Raw genomic sequence first — 22,270 nt, forward strand, 5'->3', positions numbered from 1 at the left:
GCAGGATAAAATAAACACCTTTCAGCAGTAAGAGATTTCCTAAAGAACATGGGCAAGTCAGAGCCATCATCTCATATATACATTCTCAGTGTTTTTAGAAAGTAGTTCTGCACTGAAGAAATGGTAGCATTAGACCTTAAGCTGCTGACTTGGCAAGAAAGTGTCTCATTGTGCTTTCAACTAGGGCAACAGCCTCATTTTTTAATGATTTAGTGCCCATGACAATGACGGATTATTAGCATTGCCTAGAACATGGTGGAATGGGGCTCCTTTCAAATGTTTCTTAAATGACACTGGCCTTGGGTCTTAGTTCTGACCCAAATATCCCTCCTGCTATTCAGGTCTTAGAGCCCTCTCATGGTTCCTCAGCATTGTTTTTCTCATTCTTGGTTGGTTCTGTGTGCCCCTTATTCATGTTGAGTGACTCCATGCCAAGTTTGGAGATTAAATAAGTTGTTCCCTTGACCCTCTGTCCAGTGCCCCTCTCTTTGGCTTATAGCTGCAGGACTTGTGCTCTCTGTCTTCACGGAACAGACTTCTCTAAGATAGGCAGGTCTGTTAGAGTGGCATGGCTGCATTTGAAAGGAAATGCAGGGAATTGCAGCCACATTTCATACTTAATGGTGTACCTCTGAGCCATGCCTTTGCTCTGCTTTGATTCTTCAAGGCCAAGAGTAACCTTGGACGGTAAACAAGACATGAATGCTCCTCTCATTTGCCTGTGAGGGTAGTCTCCTTTCTGACTACATTATAGCTTTTAGGGATGTTGTTAATGACAACATATAGCCCCATGTTTCTTACCTAGTTTTCTTATAGTCCTCATAATTTCAAGATGTTACTTTGATTCTCATTTTAATGCTATAGCCTATCCTTTTTGTTCAGCTAAAAATCAGCCACCTCTAACTTTCAGATTAATCCTTATGGCCAGATCCAATTTTTTTTTTTCAGCCAACACTTAAAACTTAGGGAGTGCAACTGCTTCTACCATTAGTAGAGAATGTGCTTTTTAATTATATTACTCTAGTAGTGGGATTGATGTATACTAGCTAGAGGTAAGGGGTCTTCCCATGGCCCAGCACAGACTATATCAAGCTTGTCCAGATGGGAATCAAATACTTGGCCATATCTAAACCATGCCTTTACAAGCTGGGTTAGCTAAAGAGCACCCTGTAGCTGCCATGGGCTCCTTTGTTATTTGGGAAGACAGCTAAATACACTCTCTGCTGTGCATATATGTTGCTTCATATGTGCTGAACATCTAAATCTCAGGATCACCTGGAATTTATAATAGGTACTTTTCCCATGAGTTCCGCTCTTCATAGAGTGAAAGTCTTTGTAGAATAAAGGTAAATTAGGCTTCTGAAGACTAAGCTGAGATTCTTAGCACTTTAGTTTCCCTGAGGTTAAACTATGCTGAGGTGGAAGTCTGACATTTTTGGTTCTTTCTGGAATTTGTTGGTTGGTATTCTGTTAACATTCCTCATCTAGTTGTAAGTCATGCCAGCCACCAGTGTTCCTGTGTCCTGCCCTTTCAACTCAGGTATAACAGTGCAACCCTTGTATAGCTTTTTCCAAGAATTAGAAGTTGCTGCACCTATCAAACGTGTGATGTGGGCAGCAAGACCGAGACCAGAGCCAGCGGCTGGCTGCCTGGCCTGCTTTTTCGGGCTCTCTTGGAAACCAGACCCAGCAAGAAGCTGTGGGTAACCTCCCTGCCTGAATGCAGTCATCAGTCACCACACGCTGCCCTGCTGGCTGCACATTCCTTCACAGACCGTTAGTTGCATATGCGAGTATAATGTTGTTACTGTTCGGGGGTGTGTTTGCTGGGTCCAACAGGAAATCAGTCCTTCCCTTGTTTACCTAAACTGCCATGCCAAAATAGAACGCTCCCTCTGACTAATGAAGGAGATGAGGGAGTTGAGAAGAGAGAATGTCGGGGAGAAGGAAGAGAACACTTCTTTATATTCCTCGTGGGCACCCCAGAACATGTCTTTTTTTACTCCCTCAGGAGGGGGTCGTAGCTCTTGTGATGTGGGGAAGGGAGGCCTATTGGAAATCTGCCCCATCTGCTGCCATTTATTGTGGCGTTGCAGTCTCAGTAATAAAAGTTTACAATCCTTGGGTTTTACCTTCTTGTCCCTATCTTTCATCCCTTACCTTTCTAAGCTGCCTTTCAGCACTGACCAGAGGAGGATAATTGGGAAGGAGACAGTCAGCTCACAGCTGATTAGAGAAATGTAGTGGGGCTGTCATGAGTATTATGTGTGCCCTGTACACCCTAATCCCCAGCTCAGTGGGAGTGAAAGGGGCAGAATTAGTGCGCTGGGAAGTATACATAAGCACAGCTGGTCTTGTCTTTGTAGCAGTCCATAATCTTTATTGGCATTAGGGTGTCAGACCTGTAAGGATCATCTCTGAAGTGTGTCTCAGTGGAGAAAAGCTCAAGAATCATGTCAAGAAGACCACTGGATTTTACACCACCTGAGCAAGAGCGTATCACAGCCACATCACGCAGGGGTGGTGCTCTTTCCTGGGTTCTGTCCTTAAATAAATTGAATGTTCCCCTTCTGCTTTCTCCATGGTTTTTTGTCCCTCATTCTACCAGACCTGTCTGCATATTTCTGTAGAGATGAGTGGCTTGTTTGACCGATGTTCTTTCCATTGCAAAAATTTATTCAGTGAAAAATTCATTCCAGGCACTTGGTTGAGACTTGGAATTTGGGCCAATCCTGAGATGCATGGTGATCCTGAGAGCGATTGGATTGCCTGCCAGGAAAATGGCACATATGTTTTCCTTGGCAGGGGCTGGGTTCCATATTACCTCAGCAGTCTTTCTGAGGCCTACTCTCGCTGCTCGGCAGGAAGGCCCTTGTCTGGCCGCTTCTGCGAAACTTGCCTCTTCTCAAGCACTCAGTAACTGGTGGTGTTGGCTCTTCAGGCAATCAGGGGATGCCTGAGGCCTAGGCTTCCAGGGAGTCAGAAGCACCCATGTATGCAGTAGGATAAAGGCGAGGACACTGAAGAACGGACTCGTAGCAAAGTGTAAGAGGTGAGTTCTAAATGAAGACAGATGAAGCAAGGGACAGAATTCACCAGCTTCTCTGCCAGTTGTGACTTTGACACAAATTATGTTGCTTTGAGCTCCTAGCAGAGAGCTAACCCCACCTGCTGTGTATTTTGGTCCTCTGTCCTCTACTCCACCAAGACATCTGCAAGCACCACTTAGATGGGGGACAGGGCCATAGTCCATCCCTAAGGAACTGAGAGCTCCTGAACCCGGGAACTCTGCAGCATGATCCAGGAAAGACTGGGTCTCCTTACGGAAGAGGAGCTCAGCTGAACAAAGCCTGGAAGCCATGCTCCATAGGCCACAGGGCCCTAGGGGACAGGCCCAGAGCCATTCTGTGGGAGCAATACCATCTGGATTGGTGATCTTGCCATCAAAAGGCTTCCTGAGCAAGTTCTTGGTGCCCCTTGGCACTGGCCCCTTTTCGTCTGAGTTAGGGCTTCTGTGAAGGGCATGGCTCCAATAAGCTGAGGTATCTGGTGTGTGGACAGCAGCTGGGAGTGTGCAGTGACAGCTTCAGATGAGGTTGTTCCTGAGACGCTGTTCCTGCTCCAGGGAGTGCTCTGCATCGGCTGGGTACGAGTCCCCTGTGGGCCAAAGGAAAACAGGTAAGTAGCAACCCTGCCACAGTCTCATCCTCCCTGACAACTTCACATAGATCCATTCTGCTCAGCTTGTCCTTTACAGTAGGTCAGCCATGGGCAGATACCAGCCATTCTATAGAAACAGACCCTGGACACGCCCCAGGTGTGTGGTTTCAGAGCCATCAGGATATGTAAGATTTTAAGTGGAGAGAGTTGTGCTGGTTATTTTCCTTTGCCCCCTCCCCAGAGTCATTCTCTGCCCTTGATTTTCTCTGTGCCCTGGGAAACTGACCCCTAGGGAATACATCACTTTGGCTCCCTTGTCCTCTGTTTTCGGGTTGAGTTAGGTCAATGGGAAGCAACAGTAGGAGGTTAAAGTGTGAAAAGAGAGAGGTCAGGTACTTCTACCCCTGCTTTGGTGCTTTGGCCCTGCACTTCTGGCAGTGACAGTCTGGCTCCAGCACAGCCCTTGCTCCTTCAAACCTAAAGCAGGTGATAGCTTTCCACTGGTGTTTATCCCTGGATGCCCTGACATCCCTCGTTCCTTAGTCCTATGCACGCTTCTATAAATAGTCCTTTCATTAAATAACTTCAGACGCTCACCCAAGTGTGTCTTCTGTTTTCTGCAAAAACATCGATGGGTCTCTAATCATTGGCAAGAGGACCTACACAACAGTATTATTTTTCTTTCCCTCATCACTGCCTGGATCCCTTCCACCTTGATTCTAACATCATGGAAGACCTGCTGTCTCCATGTGCCCAGCCTCACATTCCAATTCCTGATTCTTCTCATACATATCCCTGTCTCATTTAATGGCAGCGAAATCTACTCAATCACACAAATTCAAAACCTCAGACTATTCTTCCTCTTTTCATTCTGTCTTCCATCTGTTGCCAGTTATTTTTTGAAAACATAAATGATCTTTTGTTTCCTTGACTGAAATGTGTCAGTGGTTCCCAGAAGCCCACAAGATAAAGTCCATTCTCATAACCCTCCCTGCAAAGAACTTTAGTACTTAGTCTGTTTGCAGCACACAGCCCCATTTTACAAAGGAGAAACTCAGGTTGAGCTTTCCTCACTGTTCTCCAGCTAGGAAGTGGTGGGATTGTGTGTGGGACCCAGTGAAACCCTCTGAAGCCCAGTGCTGTGCTCTTTGTCCTGCTCCTCCCTTCTTTGACTTCTGCCCCTCCTTTGAAACCCAGCTGAAATATCACTTCCTTAAAAATCTGTTCTAGCCCCCAGCTTGTTGCTTTCTCCGTGTGTTTGCTCAGCATTTAGTTCATACCTGTCTTGGGTACTCAGTAGTACTGGGGTTGTCTATTTGCATGTGCGCATACCCTACTTGACACTGAGCTCCCTTGTGTTCCCAGTGTCTAGCACAGCGTTCAACACAGTAGTTAGGCCTCAATGTTTGTTGACTCAATGAATACCTCTACCCCGCTCACCCCACATACGCAAGTATGGGTGTGAATGCCCATACCCCATAGTAAATACAGGCATTTCTTACACTTTGAAGATAGAGGGATTCTTTTCTGACAAGTAGAACAGCCACATCTTTACTCTGCCCCCACTGGATCATGCCTCTTCCTTTCATGCTACCAATCCTGTAAGTGTCCCTGTTCTCCATTGTCCCTTCTTGCAAGCAGTGACCACAGCTGGAGATAGCAACACAGAGCAAGGGGACTTCTACTTTTACCTGTGAGGTACTCAGCTTAGGATGGAGGCAGCTGAGAAAGACTACATGAAAAAGAGGGAAAAATAACAGACTGGAAAAGAAAAATCCTGACATGGCTTGAGGTGACAGGAAAAATTCTAGGACAGATTGGAAACTAAGTTTACAACTGAACAGCCTTCTGTGCAAACAGGGATGTAGAAGTAGTTATTGGGGATGCTGATGGTCTGACCAATTCTAGAAATCTACCTGTGAAGATGTCAAAGGAAATTCATCTCTGGTGCATCCTAGCCGTGTACAGGTACAAGTCACACACTTGGGGGAGCGGTACATTTAGAGTATTCCAGCTCCCTGAGCCCATACAAGGCTGCTCCCACAGTGGCTCAGTTACCTGTGTGGCAGTTGTGTAGCCAGACCCGGTGCCCATCATACTTGCAGCGGCAACGCATCATGTTGTTGGAGAAATCTGACTCTGCCACCTCGTACTTAGGGTTCACAACCACCTGGAATGAGAGAGGGGGGACTGCTGAAAACGGGTGATTTGGTTTCTGCATCAGCTGGCAGTGGCTGTAACGCTCCCTTACGTCTCATATAGCATTACAAAGTGTTTCTATTCTTTGTGTCATCAGTCCTTACTGTCACCCCAGGAGATAGGCATTAATGTCCCCATTTTACAGATGGGGACTGAGGAGTCACAACTGAGGAGTTGTGACTTGCCCAGTGTTCGTTGAATCAGGACTCAAACCCAGGTTCTTCGGATCCTGATTGCGTGTTCTTTCCCCAGTGGCACAGCTCCTTGTTGGGGATGTTATGTGTAAAACTCTCTTCCCTTATTTGACCTCAGGGAACATTTTGGAACATCTGGAGGAAATGGGACTCTGTGGAGAGTCCCTCAGCCCCCTTACCTGGAAGATATAGTTCCCAGGGCCCACATCTGTGATATCCACCCACTGGCAATCAATGTCATGCCGGTAGGTGTCCCAGCAGCCTACAGTCACTCCCTGTTCCCCGAAGTTGGCACACGCATAGCGCCGCTGCAGTCCTGTAGGGAAGGGGACAGTTACTGAGGCACTGAGTGGGTACTCGGGACCAAGCACTCTGCCAGATCTTTCACAGACTTTACCATTTAATCCCGACACCAACTCTACCGGTTCAGTGCAGTTATGCCCAGTTGACAGATCAGCGACCCGAGGGTCAGTTAAATACCTTCCTTGCATTTCAGAGCCAGAATTCCTGCTAACTATAAATTCAGCACTGTAGCAAACCACCTCTGTGAAAAAGAGATTTTTACTTCAGATGCTCTAGCAGAAATCCCTGTAGGCCTAGAAAATGTGGTTGGAAGATTCCGGCTCTACTGTGCTATTTATTTGTCCATCTATCCACCCAACCCTCTGAGGACCCAGTGTTTACCGGCCATTCCTAAGGGATAGGGACTGTGGCTGTGCAGACAGTCCCTGCCCTCAGGGAGCTTAGCAGAGATGAGACAGGTCTGCAACTACAATCCAAGGCAGAAAGTGCTAAGCATTTTAAAAGGGGTACAAAGTGTGTTGGGAATTCAAAGGAAGTAAAAACCTTCTGCCTAAGATTTCAGAAGGTAAGAAATTGATCTTTTTGGGTTGTCTTGAGTGCTAACTTTCCAAGCCAGGGGCTCCAGGTGCCTGGGGCTGTTGAACAGGGCAGAGGGAGCCTGGTCCCAGGATATGCTGGGAGACGCTGATAGGAAACCACGTACCTGTGGGGCAGTTTGTGTCCTCTAAACAGAAGCTGGCCTTGTGCCCCTCGGCCACCTTGGAGCCATTGAGAGTGAGCAGGTCATAGTGGGTGAAGACCTCGATGCTGTGGTAGTGCCTGCAGGAGAGAGAGAGCTGCCAGCCCGTAGCAACAGCAGAGGGTCCTCTGTGCAGGAGCTGGCAGGGACGCCCGAGGTACTAGGCCCCGTCATTACCCTGAAAGGAAAGTTATAATAGCAGGGCAGTGCCCTTCTCCCTCCCAAACCCGAGATTAGTGTGACCCGCAGCCTACTTTGTCAGCACCCCTGCTAGGCAGCAAGGCTCAGCCTCCCCCATCACCAGGGTCGTCAGCCAGGTACAAGCCCTGCCCTGGTAGCCTCCAGGAGGCTGGTGCCTGACGGCAAGGCCTGCATGGGAGGTGGAAGGAAGGGCACCTGGTTCAGGGACCAGCCTGGGAGCTGAGCTGGGGAGGGAGCTCAGTCTGCTCCCTGTCAGCCTGGGACCAAATTGCTACCATTGTTTCCAATCCAGTTGTAATGACAGCTCTGTTCATGCTACAGGGAAAGGTGCTTATTATCTCAGGCAAGGCCAAGTCCCAAAGTTGTTGCCCATTCCTCTCAGCTTTCCCCACCCACTGCTGTGTCCTGAAGCAAAAAAAAAAAAAAAAAAAAAATCATTCTGTCCTTTTCACAGGCATTGTCTCTCCCTCTCTCTGTCTCTCTCTCTCTCTGGTCTGGAAGCTCCTGATAGGGAAGAATGCTCATTGTCCCCTTTTTAGTACCGGTCTGTTCCTGCTGTTCTTTGGGGCCTCGCCTCGCTGCAGGAACAGGTGAGCTGTTTCTGCACAGCCAGCATCCTGGATGGCACATCTATTTTGGGCCTCCAGGTTTCTGGGAGTCCCCACTTTACCTGGCTTCTGAAGACAAGGCCTGTCTATGGTCCCACGTAGGAAAATTGTCAAATACCATTCTAACAGAGACCAGCTCTGCTGGTAATGACTTCTCTGTGGGACACTGCTGTGGGAAATACCCACGAGCACCATCAACATGGGGACATCAGGGAAGGCCAGAGAGATGGAGAGGGCTGGTGGGCGCTGCTGGATTCGGTGTTGCCTCCTGCACACACGGAAGTAAGGTGGCCAGGAAGGCAGGCTTATCCAGAGCACACACCCAGGAAAGTTTGCCCGAGGCCAGCGAGGGACCAGACTGTTTGGTCCCTGGACCCTGCTTTTTGTGCTTAACCCTGGAGAGGCAAGACGTGGCCAGCACTAACCTGTGGCACTGGTGCCAAATCCAGCTGTGGCGTCCAGTCTTTGGACGAAAGTCGGCCCGGCCCAGGTTGTAGATCTGCGTGGAGAAGCGCAGTAGGCGCCGGTGCCCGTAGGGCCAGTCCATGTGGTCAGCAGACTGGGAGAGGCAGTTCTCTTCGTGGGCACAGTAGAGCAGGCTGAGCGGGCGGTCCTCCAAGTAGGCTGTCTCCTGCACGAGCCGGGCGTTCATCACCAGGTCTGGAGCACCTGGGCAGGCAGAGGGCAGGGCAGTGGTCGGAAGGGTGGGGAGGCAGCCGGCCTTGCTCTCCAGCGTGGAGGACGGGCTCGCCCTGGACTACGCCCTCCAGGAGGGTCCCAGAGAAGAAGGCATTTTAAGAGCTAGGAGATGTTAAGTTCTAATAACAATAAAAGGAACAATCTATCACCTTAACTTGGGAGACAGCTGCAGTGTCATGGTCAAGCTTGCTGGCTTTGGGGCCAGGCCACCTGGGTTTATTCCTGGCTTAGTTTCTGACTATCATTTACTAGCTCTGTGACTGCTTAACCCTTTTGTCTCTCATTTTCATCATCTGTAAGATGGAGATAATAATAGCGATATTAATGTGATAATACCTGGACCGTGCTTAGACCGTCGTCCGGCCCACAGTGAACGTGCAGTTGATGTACGCTAGTATTTCTTTTGTAAAATGCTTCTAAGCCTGAAAAGTGCCTTTATGTAGCTTAGCCCATATAATCCTCCCAAAAAGCTCTGCTGATAACTAACTTGGATAGTTTGCCTGTATTAGCACTGAAAATGCTCCAGAAATTCCTGTGGTATATATTGGAGAGAGCCAGGGTATGACCACTGACAAACCCTAGAGGGTTTCTGGGAGAAGGAAGGAAAGTGTTCAGAAAGAATGAGAAAAGAGTAAAGGAAAGAAGGAATGAGAAATGTCAGAAAGGAGAAATAGGCATGGCTGCAGAGGCTGCAGGTGGGCTCTCTGCCCAGCTGTTGTGAAGCATCAGAAGCGTCTAAGAAGAGAGCTGCCGCTGTAGGCAGAACAGGGGTGGGCACGAGGTTCCCAGGAAGCGCGGTCAAGTGGGGAGCAGGCTCCCAAAGTGCAGGGGGGCCTTGGTGCTGGAGAGGCCCCTCTGATGCCCCGTCACCCTGCAGGGCAGCGTGATGGATGGGCCCGGCGTTCTCCCCAGGGCGCGCTGGACAGAGAGGAAGCCGAGAGCTCACTGACAAAGGTTAAGGATCTCTTGGCATTGAAGTTTGGCTGGGAAGAAAGGTCAAGTGGCCACTTGGATTGGTGCCCCCCTGCAGCCTTTGGACTGGATGTAGTTATCTTGGCACAGGTCTGGTTGGCAGATGTCAAACGAAGATGCTGCTGCCCTGGGTTTGTGGCGCAGACCAATGCCACAAATAGTCTCGTCCCAAAGCCCTTAGGGCAAATCGCAAAGCTCAGGAAGAGAACACACAGCTGGGCCTTAGGCCTCGGTGTGCTGCACATTTGTGTGTCCTCCACAGCAGCTTTCAAACTTCTTCTTACGACAAACCACAGTCAGAAATATATTTTATGTTGTAACCCAGTACACATATACATAGTTCCAAGAAAAAAATGCCGTCCTTGCTAAATGTAATACGCTCCGATGTTTTCTATTCTCTTTCATTTTTTAAAACTGTTGGTCATAACCCCAAAGTTGAAAAACACCTGTTCTATATCTTGTGCTTTCACCTGTTCTTGGTTTTCTTTCTCACAATAGCTCCGTGAGGTCAGCAGGGCAGGGTTTGTGCCCCGATGTGACTGGCGCTTTGGCTGCACACAGCTGGGAAATGGCAAAGCTGGTGCTTCCGCTCCCCAACCCTGTGGCCATGGCGCTGGCGCCAGCACGCAGGACCCTCCCCGAGGGGGAGTGCGGCCCCCTGTCCCCCGGCCCTCGAGAGCCCTCTCGTTACTCACTGTCCGTGCAGGAGACTCCGGCCGAGAAGCGCCCGGTGCCGTGGGAGCAGTGCACCGGCCCGTGCCTCTGGCACTGCTGCAGGGCCAGCTCCGCGCCTGAGCAGCGCACCCCGCTCATCACCACGTCTCCAGCCCCCGGCGTCCCCTGCCAGTACCAGGTGTCCTGAGAAAACAGTGTCACCCAGTCAGGGCAGAGTGGTGCCTTTGGAGTCATCTCTTCTGACCCATCTGAGGCTTAGACCCCGTCATATCCTTCCCCCCTATGACACTGTGCCCAGCCTGGGCCTGAATGTCTTTGGTGATGAGCCCCTGGAACAATCTATGCCACGTTCGGACTCTTGTTATATTAGAAATTTCTTCCATGATTAGAGGCAAAAATCCTCTACCTATGGCTTTTACCACTGGCCCTGCACCCATCCCTCTCCCAGATGGCAGCCCTTCACCATTTGGAAAGGATGGTCCTGCTCCCTTCCCCACACTCAGGGGCTGCTCCCATGTCCCCAGCTGTTCCTCACCAGCCCCAGACCTGGTTGTGCTCAAAGTTGAGCCCGGCTCTCCAGGTGAGGTCTGCCCAGGCGTGTGCAGCAGCCAGTGAGGGTGTGGCTGCACAGCTTTCTCCATTGCAACCGGACCCAAAGTCTCAGTTTTATTATTATTGTTTTTGATACCTTTTAAATCTATCCGCTTATCCCTCCCTGGACTGCCACTAGCCTGGTCCAATCCTGCATCACTTCTCACCTGGGCCACTGGAATAGCCTCTGAGACTGCGTTCATGTTAGTCTCCTCCCCAACTGTTCCAAATAGCAAAGGCAGAAATCTTTTTAGAATCTGGATTACAAACTTCGAATGGCCTTGCCCCTGCCTCTTCCTCCACCCTCACACTTCCCAGGGCTTTCCTCTTGAGAGCCACACTCCAACCCGAGGCCCCTGATTTCCTCAACTAATCAACTAATCTCTGGCCACAGGGCCTTTGCATAAGCTATTTATATCCTGCCCCACCTTGTCTAGCTCACTTCTACTATCTCTCCTGCAGACACAACTGTACCTGGTTGTGTGAACATTTTATTAATGGTCACCTCCTTCACTCGACTGTATGTTCTATGAGGCAGGGACAGTGTCTTCTGGTTTACCACACTGTCTCCAGCACCCAGCGTCACATGAGCCCATAGTTTCACTCAATAATGAATTGAACGAATAAAGGCAGCAGCTTTAGCACAGCAAGTTTAGGGCCTCTCAGTCTAGGAGTCTGAGAGGCTGTAGGGAAGGAGCGAGACAGGGACCTACCTTGATGGCGTGGCTGGCAAAGCCCAGGCCGAGCTGTCGGCAGGCCACCATGGCTTCGGTGAGCCCCCAGTGGTCACTGCACACGCTCCCCCAGCGCTGGACCCCGTTCACCTCCACCTGCACCTCCACCACGCCCTCCTCAGGGCTGCGCCCCCCAGCCAAGCGCACCTGCAATGGTCAGAGGCGTGTGAGCAACGGGGCAGCCGTGGGAGGAAGAGCCCAGGGCTGTGAGCCTGGAGGCCAGCCCAGGCCAGCTCATTGCGGCCCTAGACAAGACACTCCCCTTCTCTGTGTTGCTCTCCTCTGAAATCTGACTCAAAATGTCTGCGCCAGGTCTCCTCTTGAAATCCTACCATTAATGGCAGCTTGTAGTTTGCAAAGGGCTTTCCTGGCTCTCACCTTATTCACAATGACCCCATGAGCATTAACCCCATTTTACAGAACACCAGCAACAGCCCACAGTCCACGTTAGCACTTAGGCTTGGACCCGAGCATCCCACACTGCCTCTCCTGCGCCACTCCCCGGTGCCAGCAGCCCTGTGGCCCTCCTTCCTGAGGCCACCTTCTTCCTGAGTGGGTGTGGGAGAGCACGTCCACCTGCGGAGTCCCTGTGCCCTTCTGCTTCTCTGAAGGGTTGCAGGCCCGGCCAGGCGAGACTCAGGGGGGAAGGGCTTTCCAGGCGGGCTCCACGGGAAGGTGGTCTAGGGTCTGAGGCGGAAGCCTGTGTGCCTCTCATGAACCCTGCCCCACCGGCTCCACGTGGTGTCCTGGGGGTTCCTGAGGGCTTCCCAGTCCCCCAGCCCGAGGCCATGCTCAGACCCGAGCTCACCTGATTCTGGAAGCCCATGTCAGGGACGTTGCACCTGACGGCAGCATCATTCTCATGTTGGCAACCATTCTGGGACCCTTTCAGGGTGACGCAGTCACTGAGGGTCCGCTCATGTCCCCTGCAGCGCACCTCACTCAGGTGGATGGGCCCCAGCCCTGCGGGGGACAGAGGTGCTGTGTGAGGCTCCATCTCTGTCACCCCATACTTGTGGCTTCCCCTCCACAGAGGGGGAGAACTTTCTGCCCTGGGTCCTGACACCCCAGGGCCAGCAAGAGATGGACCAGCAGCATATCCGGACCCTGCCGCCGCCCCCCACCCCAGGCCTCCTCACTCACCTTGGCCCAGCTGGGCCCCGAAGAGGGCCTCCCGAGCAGAGCCAAAGCCAAGCTGACGACACACGACACTGGCAGAGATGAGGTTCCACCTGTGGTCACAGACCGTGCCCCACTGGCCGTTCATGAGCACTTCCACCCGGCCCTCGCCCACCTGGGCCCCGGAGCGCAGGCGCACCTTGGGCTCCTGCCGGGAGAAAACCTGCTTCAGGGAGGGCTGGGGAGGAGGCAGCCAGTCCCCGCGGCAGGAACCCAGGGCAGGGCCCCTTCAAGCTCCGCTCCGGCTGCGGTGGCCAGAGCTAATGTCCGGGAATTCCGGTCCTGCCTCTGACTTCCCAGGGCCGCCACCTTGAATAAGCCATTTCCCTGACCTCCACCTCTTCCATGACAAATCACCACCACAGCATCTTCAAGGAGCCCGTCCCAGTGTGTGCGAAGGTGTCTGGAAGGCCTCACTCGCACTTGCTCATCCACTCTTTCTCACAAAGGGCCAGGCTCCCGGTCCCTACTCTCAGCCCTCAACGGGATGTAGTTAGGAGCTAATTACTGTTTTTATGGTCACCTTCCACTCAAGGCTGGTGATGTCGGCTTTCCATTTATGGTAGGAATATAAACGATCCCTTTTAAATAAACTCCAAGGTTCTACCATACTGTGGTTCCCATTTCCCCCTGCAAGTCTGGTTCCTCTCTCCTCCCCTGCCTGTGCTAGAGCCACCCCACCCCACCCCCACCGGGCAGGGCCTGGGGAGAGGGGGCCCGTGCCTCCAGGCCGGGGTGCAGGGCCCCTTGGGGCTCACCTCTGCCCAGGGCTCCTTGCGTCGTGGCTTCACCTTCGGTGGGCGGAAGCGAGGCCCGGCCACGCAGCTGACCACAGCATGCATGCCACCTGGGCAGGCCGGATGCAGCTTGCCCTGTGCTGGAGCCACCTGCACCTGGCAGTTGGCCACGTGGGGCTCTGTCCCCAGGCAGTTGACACGGTGGATCCAGAAGGAGTTCTTATTTGTCAGGCTCTTCAGCCTGGAGGACAAGGGAGACTGAGGGTGGAGGAGGGGTTGAAGGAAGAGCTTCGGGGCTAAGGGAAGCCAAAGCGGAGGGTAGGACAGGGGTGAGGGGAGGGGAGGGAAGGGGCAGGGAGGAGACCCTTCAGGCCACACCTTTCATCCTCCCCCCAGGGTGCCGCTTCTCACCTATACTTGGGATCCTTCATCTTCAGGTTCCAGACTTTCCTGTTGTGGGAAATGGATGGGAGGTGAAGAGGGGCAGAAGTCCCACCCGCTGCCACGCTGGCTCTTCATAGCTGTCCTCAGTTTTGCACAGGACTTCACAGTTTGTAAACTCATAATCTTATTTCAGTGCTCAGCTTCACAGCGGCCCTGATAGGGTAGTCACCTCACAAAGAGTAATTTTACAAGGCAGGCAAGCAAGGCCCCACGGCTAGTCCTAAAGTGGGGTCTCCCTGTGCAGGGCTGCCCCTGGGACTGGCAGCTCGGTCCAGACGAAAGGGAACCTTTAGGGAGTGTCCCAAGAGCCGGGACTGGAGGAAAGGTCCTCTGGGGACAGGTGGAAGGTGCAGGCCTTGCTGGTGGGGGCTGCCCACCCGGAGGCCCCTAGACTGTCATCAGGGCTGCCCTCATGGCTGGGGAGTGAGTCAGCAAGGCCCAGATGTGCAGTGACCGGGCAGTGGGGAGTCAGGGCCCACATCCCAGTCATCCCCCAGAGTGGAGCCACGTGGCCGGCCACCGCCCCTCTTTCTTCAGGACAGAGTCATCTAAGTCAGAGACACAGGACAGAGCAATGAGGACTTCCAACCCCTTACGTGAGGCATGACTAAGACCGACTGGGGTGGACAAGGCAGATGACTCAGACGCACTGTGGGAGATTTCTCGCTTGACGAGAAACGGGCAGTTTGCACCAACAGGGCAGCACCGTGGCTGGGCAGCGTTTGGGGCTGATGCAATCTGCTGTGACAGTTTGGTCACCTTTCTCGCAGAACCCACCCCAACCCACCCCCACCCAGTCACAGCCTGGCCTGGGTCGGAGCCAGTGAAGTCTGCGGCCGCAGAGCTGGGATAGTTCACAGGGGACTGGAGGGTCCAGGCCCTGCCCGAGGGCCCACGGCCGGCTGGGGGGACTTTGTCCATGCTGTGCTTGTGTGTCGCTGAAAAGTATCTTCGGGAAAGTCTGCTTTTTAAATCGGGGATAGTTTTACACGCAGTGGTTTTCATCGTGGGAGGACGTACTGTAGCCTATTCTTTTTCTGTGATTGGCAAGTACAAGGTTCATTTTTCTGTTTCTAGGTATTTCCCGGGATCTTGAAGCTCATCCTCACTCGCGTTCCTCTGCATCATTCTGAGGGATCCATGACCCAGGCAATCCAGGTGCATTCCTCAGTTGGGCCTGTTTCTCTCCCAGTCCCAACACCTGCTGAACGTCCTGCCACGGACGCCACTGCTGCTAGTCAGCCCCTCCGGTCCTCACTGAACTCTGTAAGGGCCCACGTGCCACACACACACGTGTGCACACTCATCCCCTCACACATCTCACGCGAGCACACACATACACACCCACACACATTCCTATACATCACACAATTACATGCACACACAATGCACACATCACACGAACATGTCCGCACACACACACCCCTTGCACGTCACACGAGTGCACACATGTACACACACATTATGTGTACATCATACACACATGCGTGCACACACACACTCAGCCACCGCCCCACGATCCCATCTCCCGCAGGCCCTCGGCCCAGCCGCCTCCTACCTGTAGTAGTGGCTGTTGACAGGCAGCTCACTGGGAAAGCCCAGCATCCCGCACACCACCCTGCTGTTGTTCATGGTCCAGTCTTGGTCACACACCTGCCGCCAGTGGCCCTCATACTTCACTTCCACGGCTCCCTCAGTCACCGGGCTACGCCGCCTGGTGCTGGCAAGGATGGGCTTGAGCCGCACCTCCTCCAGCCGCCGGCCCTGCGGGGCGCACAGTCACCCGTGGGCCCGGGGTTCCCACCCCTGCTGCAGAGCCCACTGCAGAGCTCCAGGCAGGAAAGCAGGGACCCAGAGCTCTTGCAGACCGTCCCACCCAGCCCCCTCACTGGACAGGCCAGGGAGCTCAGGCCCAGAGACAAGGAGGCATTTGTCAAAGGCTACGTGGTGAGTGCAAGGCAGAAACTCGGTGTGTCTAGGCCCTTTCCCTCAATTCCTCAAATTTGTCAGCTGGAGAGAACGAGGCCGCTCCGTCCCTCCCTGGGATCAGGATGGAGCCCTTGGAGTTTGGGAGGCTTCTGCTGGGCATGGAGGGGCCTCTTCATGCCACCCTGGGGAGAGCTGAGATGGGCACAGACCAGTTGCACCAGCAGGATCCTTTGGCCCTTGAGACCCCCTACCCCAGCCCTGGGGTTACTCAGACGAGTACAGAGCCCCCTCATCACGGCCTGCTGTGATCAGTGGGCCAGGGCCAGCTGTCCTCAGGCTGAGGCTGCCACACAGCACAGGGTAGGAGCCAGAGCCCTGCCCTGCCTGCTCCTGTTGTTCAGCCTGGGCTGTTTTTAGCTCAGGGTTGTTTGTGCTGGGAAGAGGCAGCAATTGTGGCCAGGCCTTGCGGGTGAAGCAGCCCCTTGCCCCCCACTGCATCCCTATGGGAGCAGCTTCTGCGATCCCCAGCAGGCCCAGCCCTGGTGCTCTGGCCTGCCCCCTGTTGGGCTGGGGCCCGCTCTCCACGCACCTGCTCCGGGCCACACATGGGGGTCAGGGCCCAGGGATGCTGCTTAGTGCAAGCTCTGCTCCTGTTCCCCTGCCTTCTCCAGGGCCTGAACAGCCTCCTCACCTGGGGCCCGAGGGCATTGGAGACCTTCTCAGAAACGCCACGCTGGCGCTGGGGGTGGCACACAACACCTACGTCTTCTGAGTGGCTGCAATCACTGACACCCCAGCCATTAGACCCACACTGGTCCAGGGAGCTCTCCGTGCCCGCACAGTGCACATTGTCCAGCCAGATGGGTCCTGTGGGGGAGGGGAGGTGATGCTCAAGGGTGGCACAGAGAGGCAGGTCACCTGCCTCCTGGATAGGACCCCACACTCACCAAGCCTCCTCTTCCAAACCCTGGTAGAGAGTGGGACGGAGGAGGGGGCTGGTTCTCCTGGGGTCTCCGTATCCACAGCCCTGTCTACTGCCTCCTCTGGGCAGCAGGGCTTACAGAATCTGTTTTCGGAAAATGCCAGGTAGGTGTAGTAATTAGGCCTACCTGTTTGCCCATTCATTCATTCAACAACAGTTGCTAAGCATGCACTGTGTGCCAATCACTGTGTTCAAGGAACTTAGAGTTTAGTGGTGGTGATGGTGGTGGCCTCATCACAAGAGAGAATGGGCGTGTGGGAGCAGGGGCCATTTGCAGCTGGGGCACTCAGGAAATGCGTCATGGAGGAGGTCATGTGAGCTGGGTATTGAAGGACGGGTGGGCGTCTGATGTGTTCTGTCCCATCTCCAGTGAGCCAAGCTCCTGAGAGAAGCCTGCTACCATCCCCTGGCCATCCTGCCGCATGGCACCAGTCACTCACCCTCCCCTTGGCCATACTTGGCACTGTGGGCCCAGGTCAGGGCAGCTTCGAAGCCCAGCTGGCGGCAGACCACTGTGGCCTCCTGGAGAGCGAAGTCATCGTCACACACGGTGCCCCACTGGCCCTGGTGCAGCACCTCCAGGCGGCCCTCCTCTGGCCTGCTCCCGGGGCCCACCAGCCGGAGCTTTGTGATGCTCGGAGACTGTGGCCTGCTGGGACGGGCCTGGCCCAGCAGCAGCAGGAACAGGGAGAGAGTGGCTGGCAGGGACCACATCACGGTGACGTCAAGGGCAGCTGGGGCCACGGTACCTGGGCAATGAGTAAATGTGACAATGATCACCATCTCTTCAGCAGTTTGGCCGCTGCTGGCAAGACAAAGGCGTGTGCATGGTGGCATTGATTGAGTCTGGGCTCTCAGGTTAGCCAATTTGGTTCACATCCACCATTTATTGGCCATGGGCCCTTGAGGAAGGTGAAGTTTAACCTTTCTGAGTCCCAGTCTGCTCACGTGTGAAATGGGGGTGATAATCCCATCTCACGGTGTTGATGTGAGTGTTAAACACAAAGCTGTGCGGAAAGTGCTCAGCACTGGCCCAGCCTGTGGTAAGTGCTCAGCAAACAGTTGCTCTGCCTAATACAGTCTTATATGCAGGTCACGGGGAAGCCCCAGGGTGCCCTCGGGTCAAGAATATCTACCCAGCGGCCCTTCCCCTACCAGTTGATGTTCCCACACCCTATTCAAATGTGTCAAATGCCACCTTCACCACAGAAGGCACGGGAGGCTGGAGCAGAAAGGTTTAGCAGAGGGGAGCCAAGGACCCCCCCGCCCCCCGTCACTTGCTGGGTGGCTTGGGCAAGGCTCTTAAGCTCTCTGGGCCCCAGGGCTTTATTTCCAACATGAGGAGGATGAACCAAGTACCATCTTGTATCTCCTCCAGCTTGGATAGCCTACGGTACCCCCAAGCCATAGTTCTGGGTCCGCCCAGGAGTGTGATTCCTGCAGTGACTCGACAAACATTTTTGGAATACTCGCTTCAGGCCAATTAATAGGCCAGGTGCTTGGATGCAGAAACTACAACATCAAATACTCTCCCTACTGAGTGAAGCTCAGTGAGGAAGAATTAGGGAGGGCTTTCAAAGCAGGGACACTGAACCTGCACCTTTTTGATGAGTAAGAGTTCTTCTGGGCAGGAAAAAGGGCATTCCGGGAAGAGAACAGGATGGGTAAAGGAGGAAAGAGGGAAGGAGGTGTCTGTGCAAGAGCAGGAGGCACCCTTCTCTTAACAGCACTGGGGGCTTGGAGGGGAAAGAGGCGGAGGGACAGGCTGGGCCAGCGATCAGGGCCTTGTGCACCATGCAGAGGGCTTGCCCTCCATCCTGTCGGAAACGAGGGGCCATGGGAGGGTTTCGGGCAGAGGACATACATCAGAGAGAGCCCCTGTCTCCAGGAGGCTGAATCAGATGCCCTGTGGGACCTTAGAGGGGATTAGGTTGGGGGCTGGTCTTCTCCCCCTCACATATTAGTGGCCTCAGTCCCTGGGACCAGTGGGTGGGGAAGGGCATAGAGGAGAGAGTCACAGATGGTTAGAGGCACTGCAGACGTCTGGAGCCACCAATGCTGAAGGTCCTCCACCCTCAGGTGCCACTGCCAATGGACAGCTGAGGTCCACCTGGAACACTGGATGGAGAAGGCTGGGTCCCTGGCTCCCTGCCCAGTGTCTGAGTCTTAGGAGAACCCATTCTGATGAGACCTGCCTCTGCCATGGCCACGGCTGCTCTTGGGGAATCATGCAGCTCATCAGCCTGGGTAGGGAGGGTCTCCCCTGCCACTCCGTCCCTATGGCTGGTATCTGGCGGAGACGCACTCCTTTTCCTCCCAGCAGGAGGGGTGGAGTGGGCTCTGAGCAGTGCCCTAGATGGGCCCTGCGAATGAAGCGCTATGGGAGTGTGGACTTTGTGCCACATCCCCAGTGCCCAGCACAGTGTCCAGTATGTAGGCGGCACTCATAAATATCTGCGGTTGCATGGATGGGAGGTGGCATGGCACAGTGCTTAAGAGTACAGACTGGGGACTCAGACCACCTGGGTTCAATCCCACCTCCACCTATTGGTGTCCAGGTGACCTCGGCCAGCCGATATAGTAATAGTTTCTCACTGCCTCAATGTCCCTCTTTGTAAAATGGGGATAATAATAGCACCTACTGCATAGGATTTTTGTGAAGATTAAGTGAATGAATAGATATTAAGCCCTTAGAAGAGCAAGCCCTCAGTAACAATTACTTGTTACTAACAGCTATTGTAATAGCTACTAGAGAGCCAACAGTCTAGATGTGTCCTACCCCCTCTTTGTACAAAAGTGGCAAGGAAGGCCGAGTCCCATCTCAATTGCAAGTCCTTGGCCCCTTCTCTGCAACATGCTCCAGATTCACCGCCTTTCCCCACCCACACTCCTGAGCCCGGGTTCTCCTCTCTCTGCTCCCTGAGGCTGTGCAGGTGCCTCCCCCATTCTCACTTCTGCAGTGACACACTATGACCCTGCTGTGCTTTCCCTCCGGACTCAAACACTGTTTTCTGCATGCCACTCCTCACTCAGGGGCCCGTGGGGGCTCCCAGCTAGCTGTCACCATGAGCAGAGTGCTCGCCGCTCCTTCCAATGTCTCCATGCCCTTCTCCGACAGCCAGGGACTGAGCCAAACCAGTCCCTGTGGGTAGGAACACTTGCCAGATGACAAGGGAGGATGGGAAGGATTGGGATCTAGTGGTCACATTGGGTCTGGGCTGTGTGGTGACCACATCTCCTCTACCGTCCCCATGAGTCAGGATGCTCCTAACTCTGCCAGTGAATTGTCGTGTGTCTGGAGGCAGGTGTTTTCCTTTCTTCGAGTCTCAGCTGCAACACCTGTAAAATGAGGGGTGGCACTAGAGGTCCCCTATATGACATGCTCTGATAGGGCCTGGTGGCTGGGTGGGGCTGCTGCTTGGCTTGTGGCTGAAGTCCCCACAACACTGAGGAGGTCTTAGTAGAGGCTGTGGGCACTCCCAGGCCAGCAGCTCCCACCTCGGCAAGGCATCAACCTGAGGGCAGGGTGGGCTTCTGCTGCAGCCCCCAGGTCTGGGCCAGGGCAGCTCCCTTCCAGGAAGGCTGCTGCGAGGCGGATGGGAGCAGGCGGAACCGAGTCAGGTGCAGGGAGAGCAGGGAGAGCTCCTCCCTCTTCTCAGCCGTCCTGCCTACCTCGGGGCCTTCTACAGCTCTGGCTCACACCAGACTTTTCTCTCCATTCCCCAAACTTACCTTCATCTCCCAGCCCCCAAACCTTTGCTCTCACTGTCCCGTCTCTGGAGGGGCCCTTTTCCTCTCTCCCAGATGGTTAAACTCCTACACGTCCTGCAACACCAGCTTGAACGCTACTCCTCCATCAAACCCTCCCAGTTCCCCACCTGCCTGGCACTTGCGTGTTTGCTTCCTGACTACGCAAGTTCCCGCGTGTCTGTTCCCTCGGCCCAGCGCACAGAGGGGAGGCCAGGAGGAGCATCCCCTCAGAGGAGGAAGCAGCCTCGACAATGGCCGATCTTCACCCAGGTGAAGGAGAAAGGTGAGGGGAAGGAAGGTGGAGGAGCAGGAGCACAGAGGGAGGTGAGGATAGCATTAATGCATTACAAATATTTATTGACTACTTATCTCCATGTTACAGATGAGAAGACGAGGCCCAGAGAAGTCAAGTAACTTGCCCGGCCAGGATTCAAACCCAGGCAACCTGGCTGAAAGCCCAGCTCTCGAAACCACAGGGGAGATGGATGTCGGAAGAGGAAGTTCCACTGAAATTCCACACTGTTGCTGGTTGTTTTATGACCCGGGCCATGGTGTGAGGGCACTGGGCTGGGTGCCCACACTGAGTGCCACCAAGTGACAGATCCAAGACCCTGCCAGCTTGAGGAAGAAAGGTACCTGCCCCAGGTGCTGCCAGGGGATGCTGGCACCTGGCCTGACCTGGCCTGGGTAGGGAGGGCTGGAAGAGGGCAAATGCACAAGGGCATTCGGGAGAGGGCCATCTGGGGTGCCTTCTTGAGGAGACACCAACTTTGGGATCACTCACAGCCCCTTCTCTGTAGCTCTTTGGGGGTGGGGCCTCTCCCCTCAGGTGGCCACTGACTCTGTGGCCCTGAAGCAGTGCCAGCAAATGGGCCCTGGGCTCTACCTGCCCAGGCTAGGAAAGGTGAGGGCTGAAGCCCTCTGCCCCTGAACTCTTCCACTTCCTGTTTGCTCTCACCCCCAAGCATTTAGCCCTGGTCTGGTTAGTTGGACAGCCCCGATCTGCCCTGGCTCTTTGTGCCCCAAGTCACGACAGTGACATCTGAACACACCTTGCCCCTTCTCCTGCCTGCTGCCTGGGAGGGAAGGCAGAGAAACATTACACACACGAAGCGTGTTCACAAACAAGACACGCAGGCACCTCGCGGCCAGGGCACAGCACCCCACCCGGAGCAGGCCTTGGGCCAAGCTTCCCAACTGGGTCACTTGTCCAACTAGAAGCAGGCTGGTGAGCGGCTAGCGACTAGCGGGCCAGGCTGACCTTCCATGGGATCTCATCCCTCCCAGCCCCCGGCCTCCAGGAACGCTCAGAGGCCTGCAAGGCGCAGAGAGGCAGGACAGACAGCACAGCAAGAGACAGACCCGGGCCAGGGCCGGCGGGCGGGGGCTCACCAGCTGGAGCGCAGACGTCGGAGGGCTGGGCCGGCGCGGGGCGAGCGGCGCGAACCGGCCTGCGGGGCGCCCGGGGCCCTTTTATCCGCCTGCCGCCCGCGGCCCCCCAGCCCCCAGCGGCGCGGAGGAGGCCCCGCAGGCCCCGCCCTCGGGCCTGCCCTCGCTCGGCGCCCGGTCGGGACGCGGGCCAGGGGGCGGGGGCGGGAAGTCCCTGGCGGGAACGGCGGAGGCGGGGGCCGCCGTCTGCGCGGGGGACACGGGCCGCTGGCGCACGCGGCAGCG

General features: G+C 54.4%; 1 protein-coding gene across 1 annotated transcript; it reads right to left on the reverse strand.

Annotated features, from left to right (window-relative positions):
* Positions 1 to 1,297: 1,297 nt before the first annotated feature.
* Positions 1,298 to 22,063, reverse strand: LOXL4 (lysyl oxidase like 4). The gene is made up of 15 exons (XM_069459951.1): positions 21,989 to 22,063; positions 17,287 to 17,595; positions 16,556 to 16,731; positions 15,494 to 15,699; positions 13,903 to 13,941; positions 13,513 to 13,732; positions 12,719 to 12,902; positions 12,384 to 12,538; positions 11,555 to 11,722; positions 10,271 to 10,433; positions 8,330 to 8,573; positions 7,060 to 7,175; positions 6,233 to 6,369; positions 5,719 to 5,830; positions 1,298 to 3,657 (listed from the first exon to the last, which is right to left on the reverse strand). The coding sequence occupies exons 2-15, from the start codon at positions 17,558 to 17,560 to the stop codon at positions 3,587 to 3,589; spliced, it is 2,265 nt and encodes a 754-aa protein (XP_069316052.1). The 5' UTR covers positions 17,561 to 17,595; positions 21,989 to 22,063; the 3' UTR covers positions 1,298 to 3,586.
* Positions 22,064 to 22,270: the final 207 nt, after the last annotated feature.

Source organism: Eulemur rufifrons, chromosome 28 (genome assembly GCF_041146395.1).
Source record: "Eulemur rufifrons isolate Redbay chromosome 28, OSU_ERuf_1, whole genome shotgun sequence".
Lineage (NCBI taxonomy): Eukaryota > Metazoa > Chordata > Mammalia > Primates > Lemuridae > Eulemur > Eulemur rufifrons.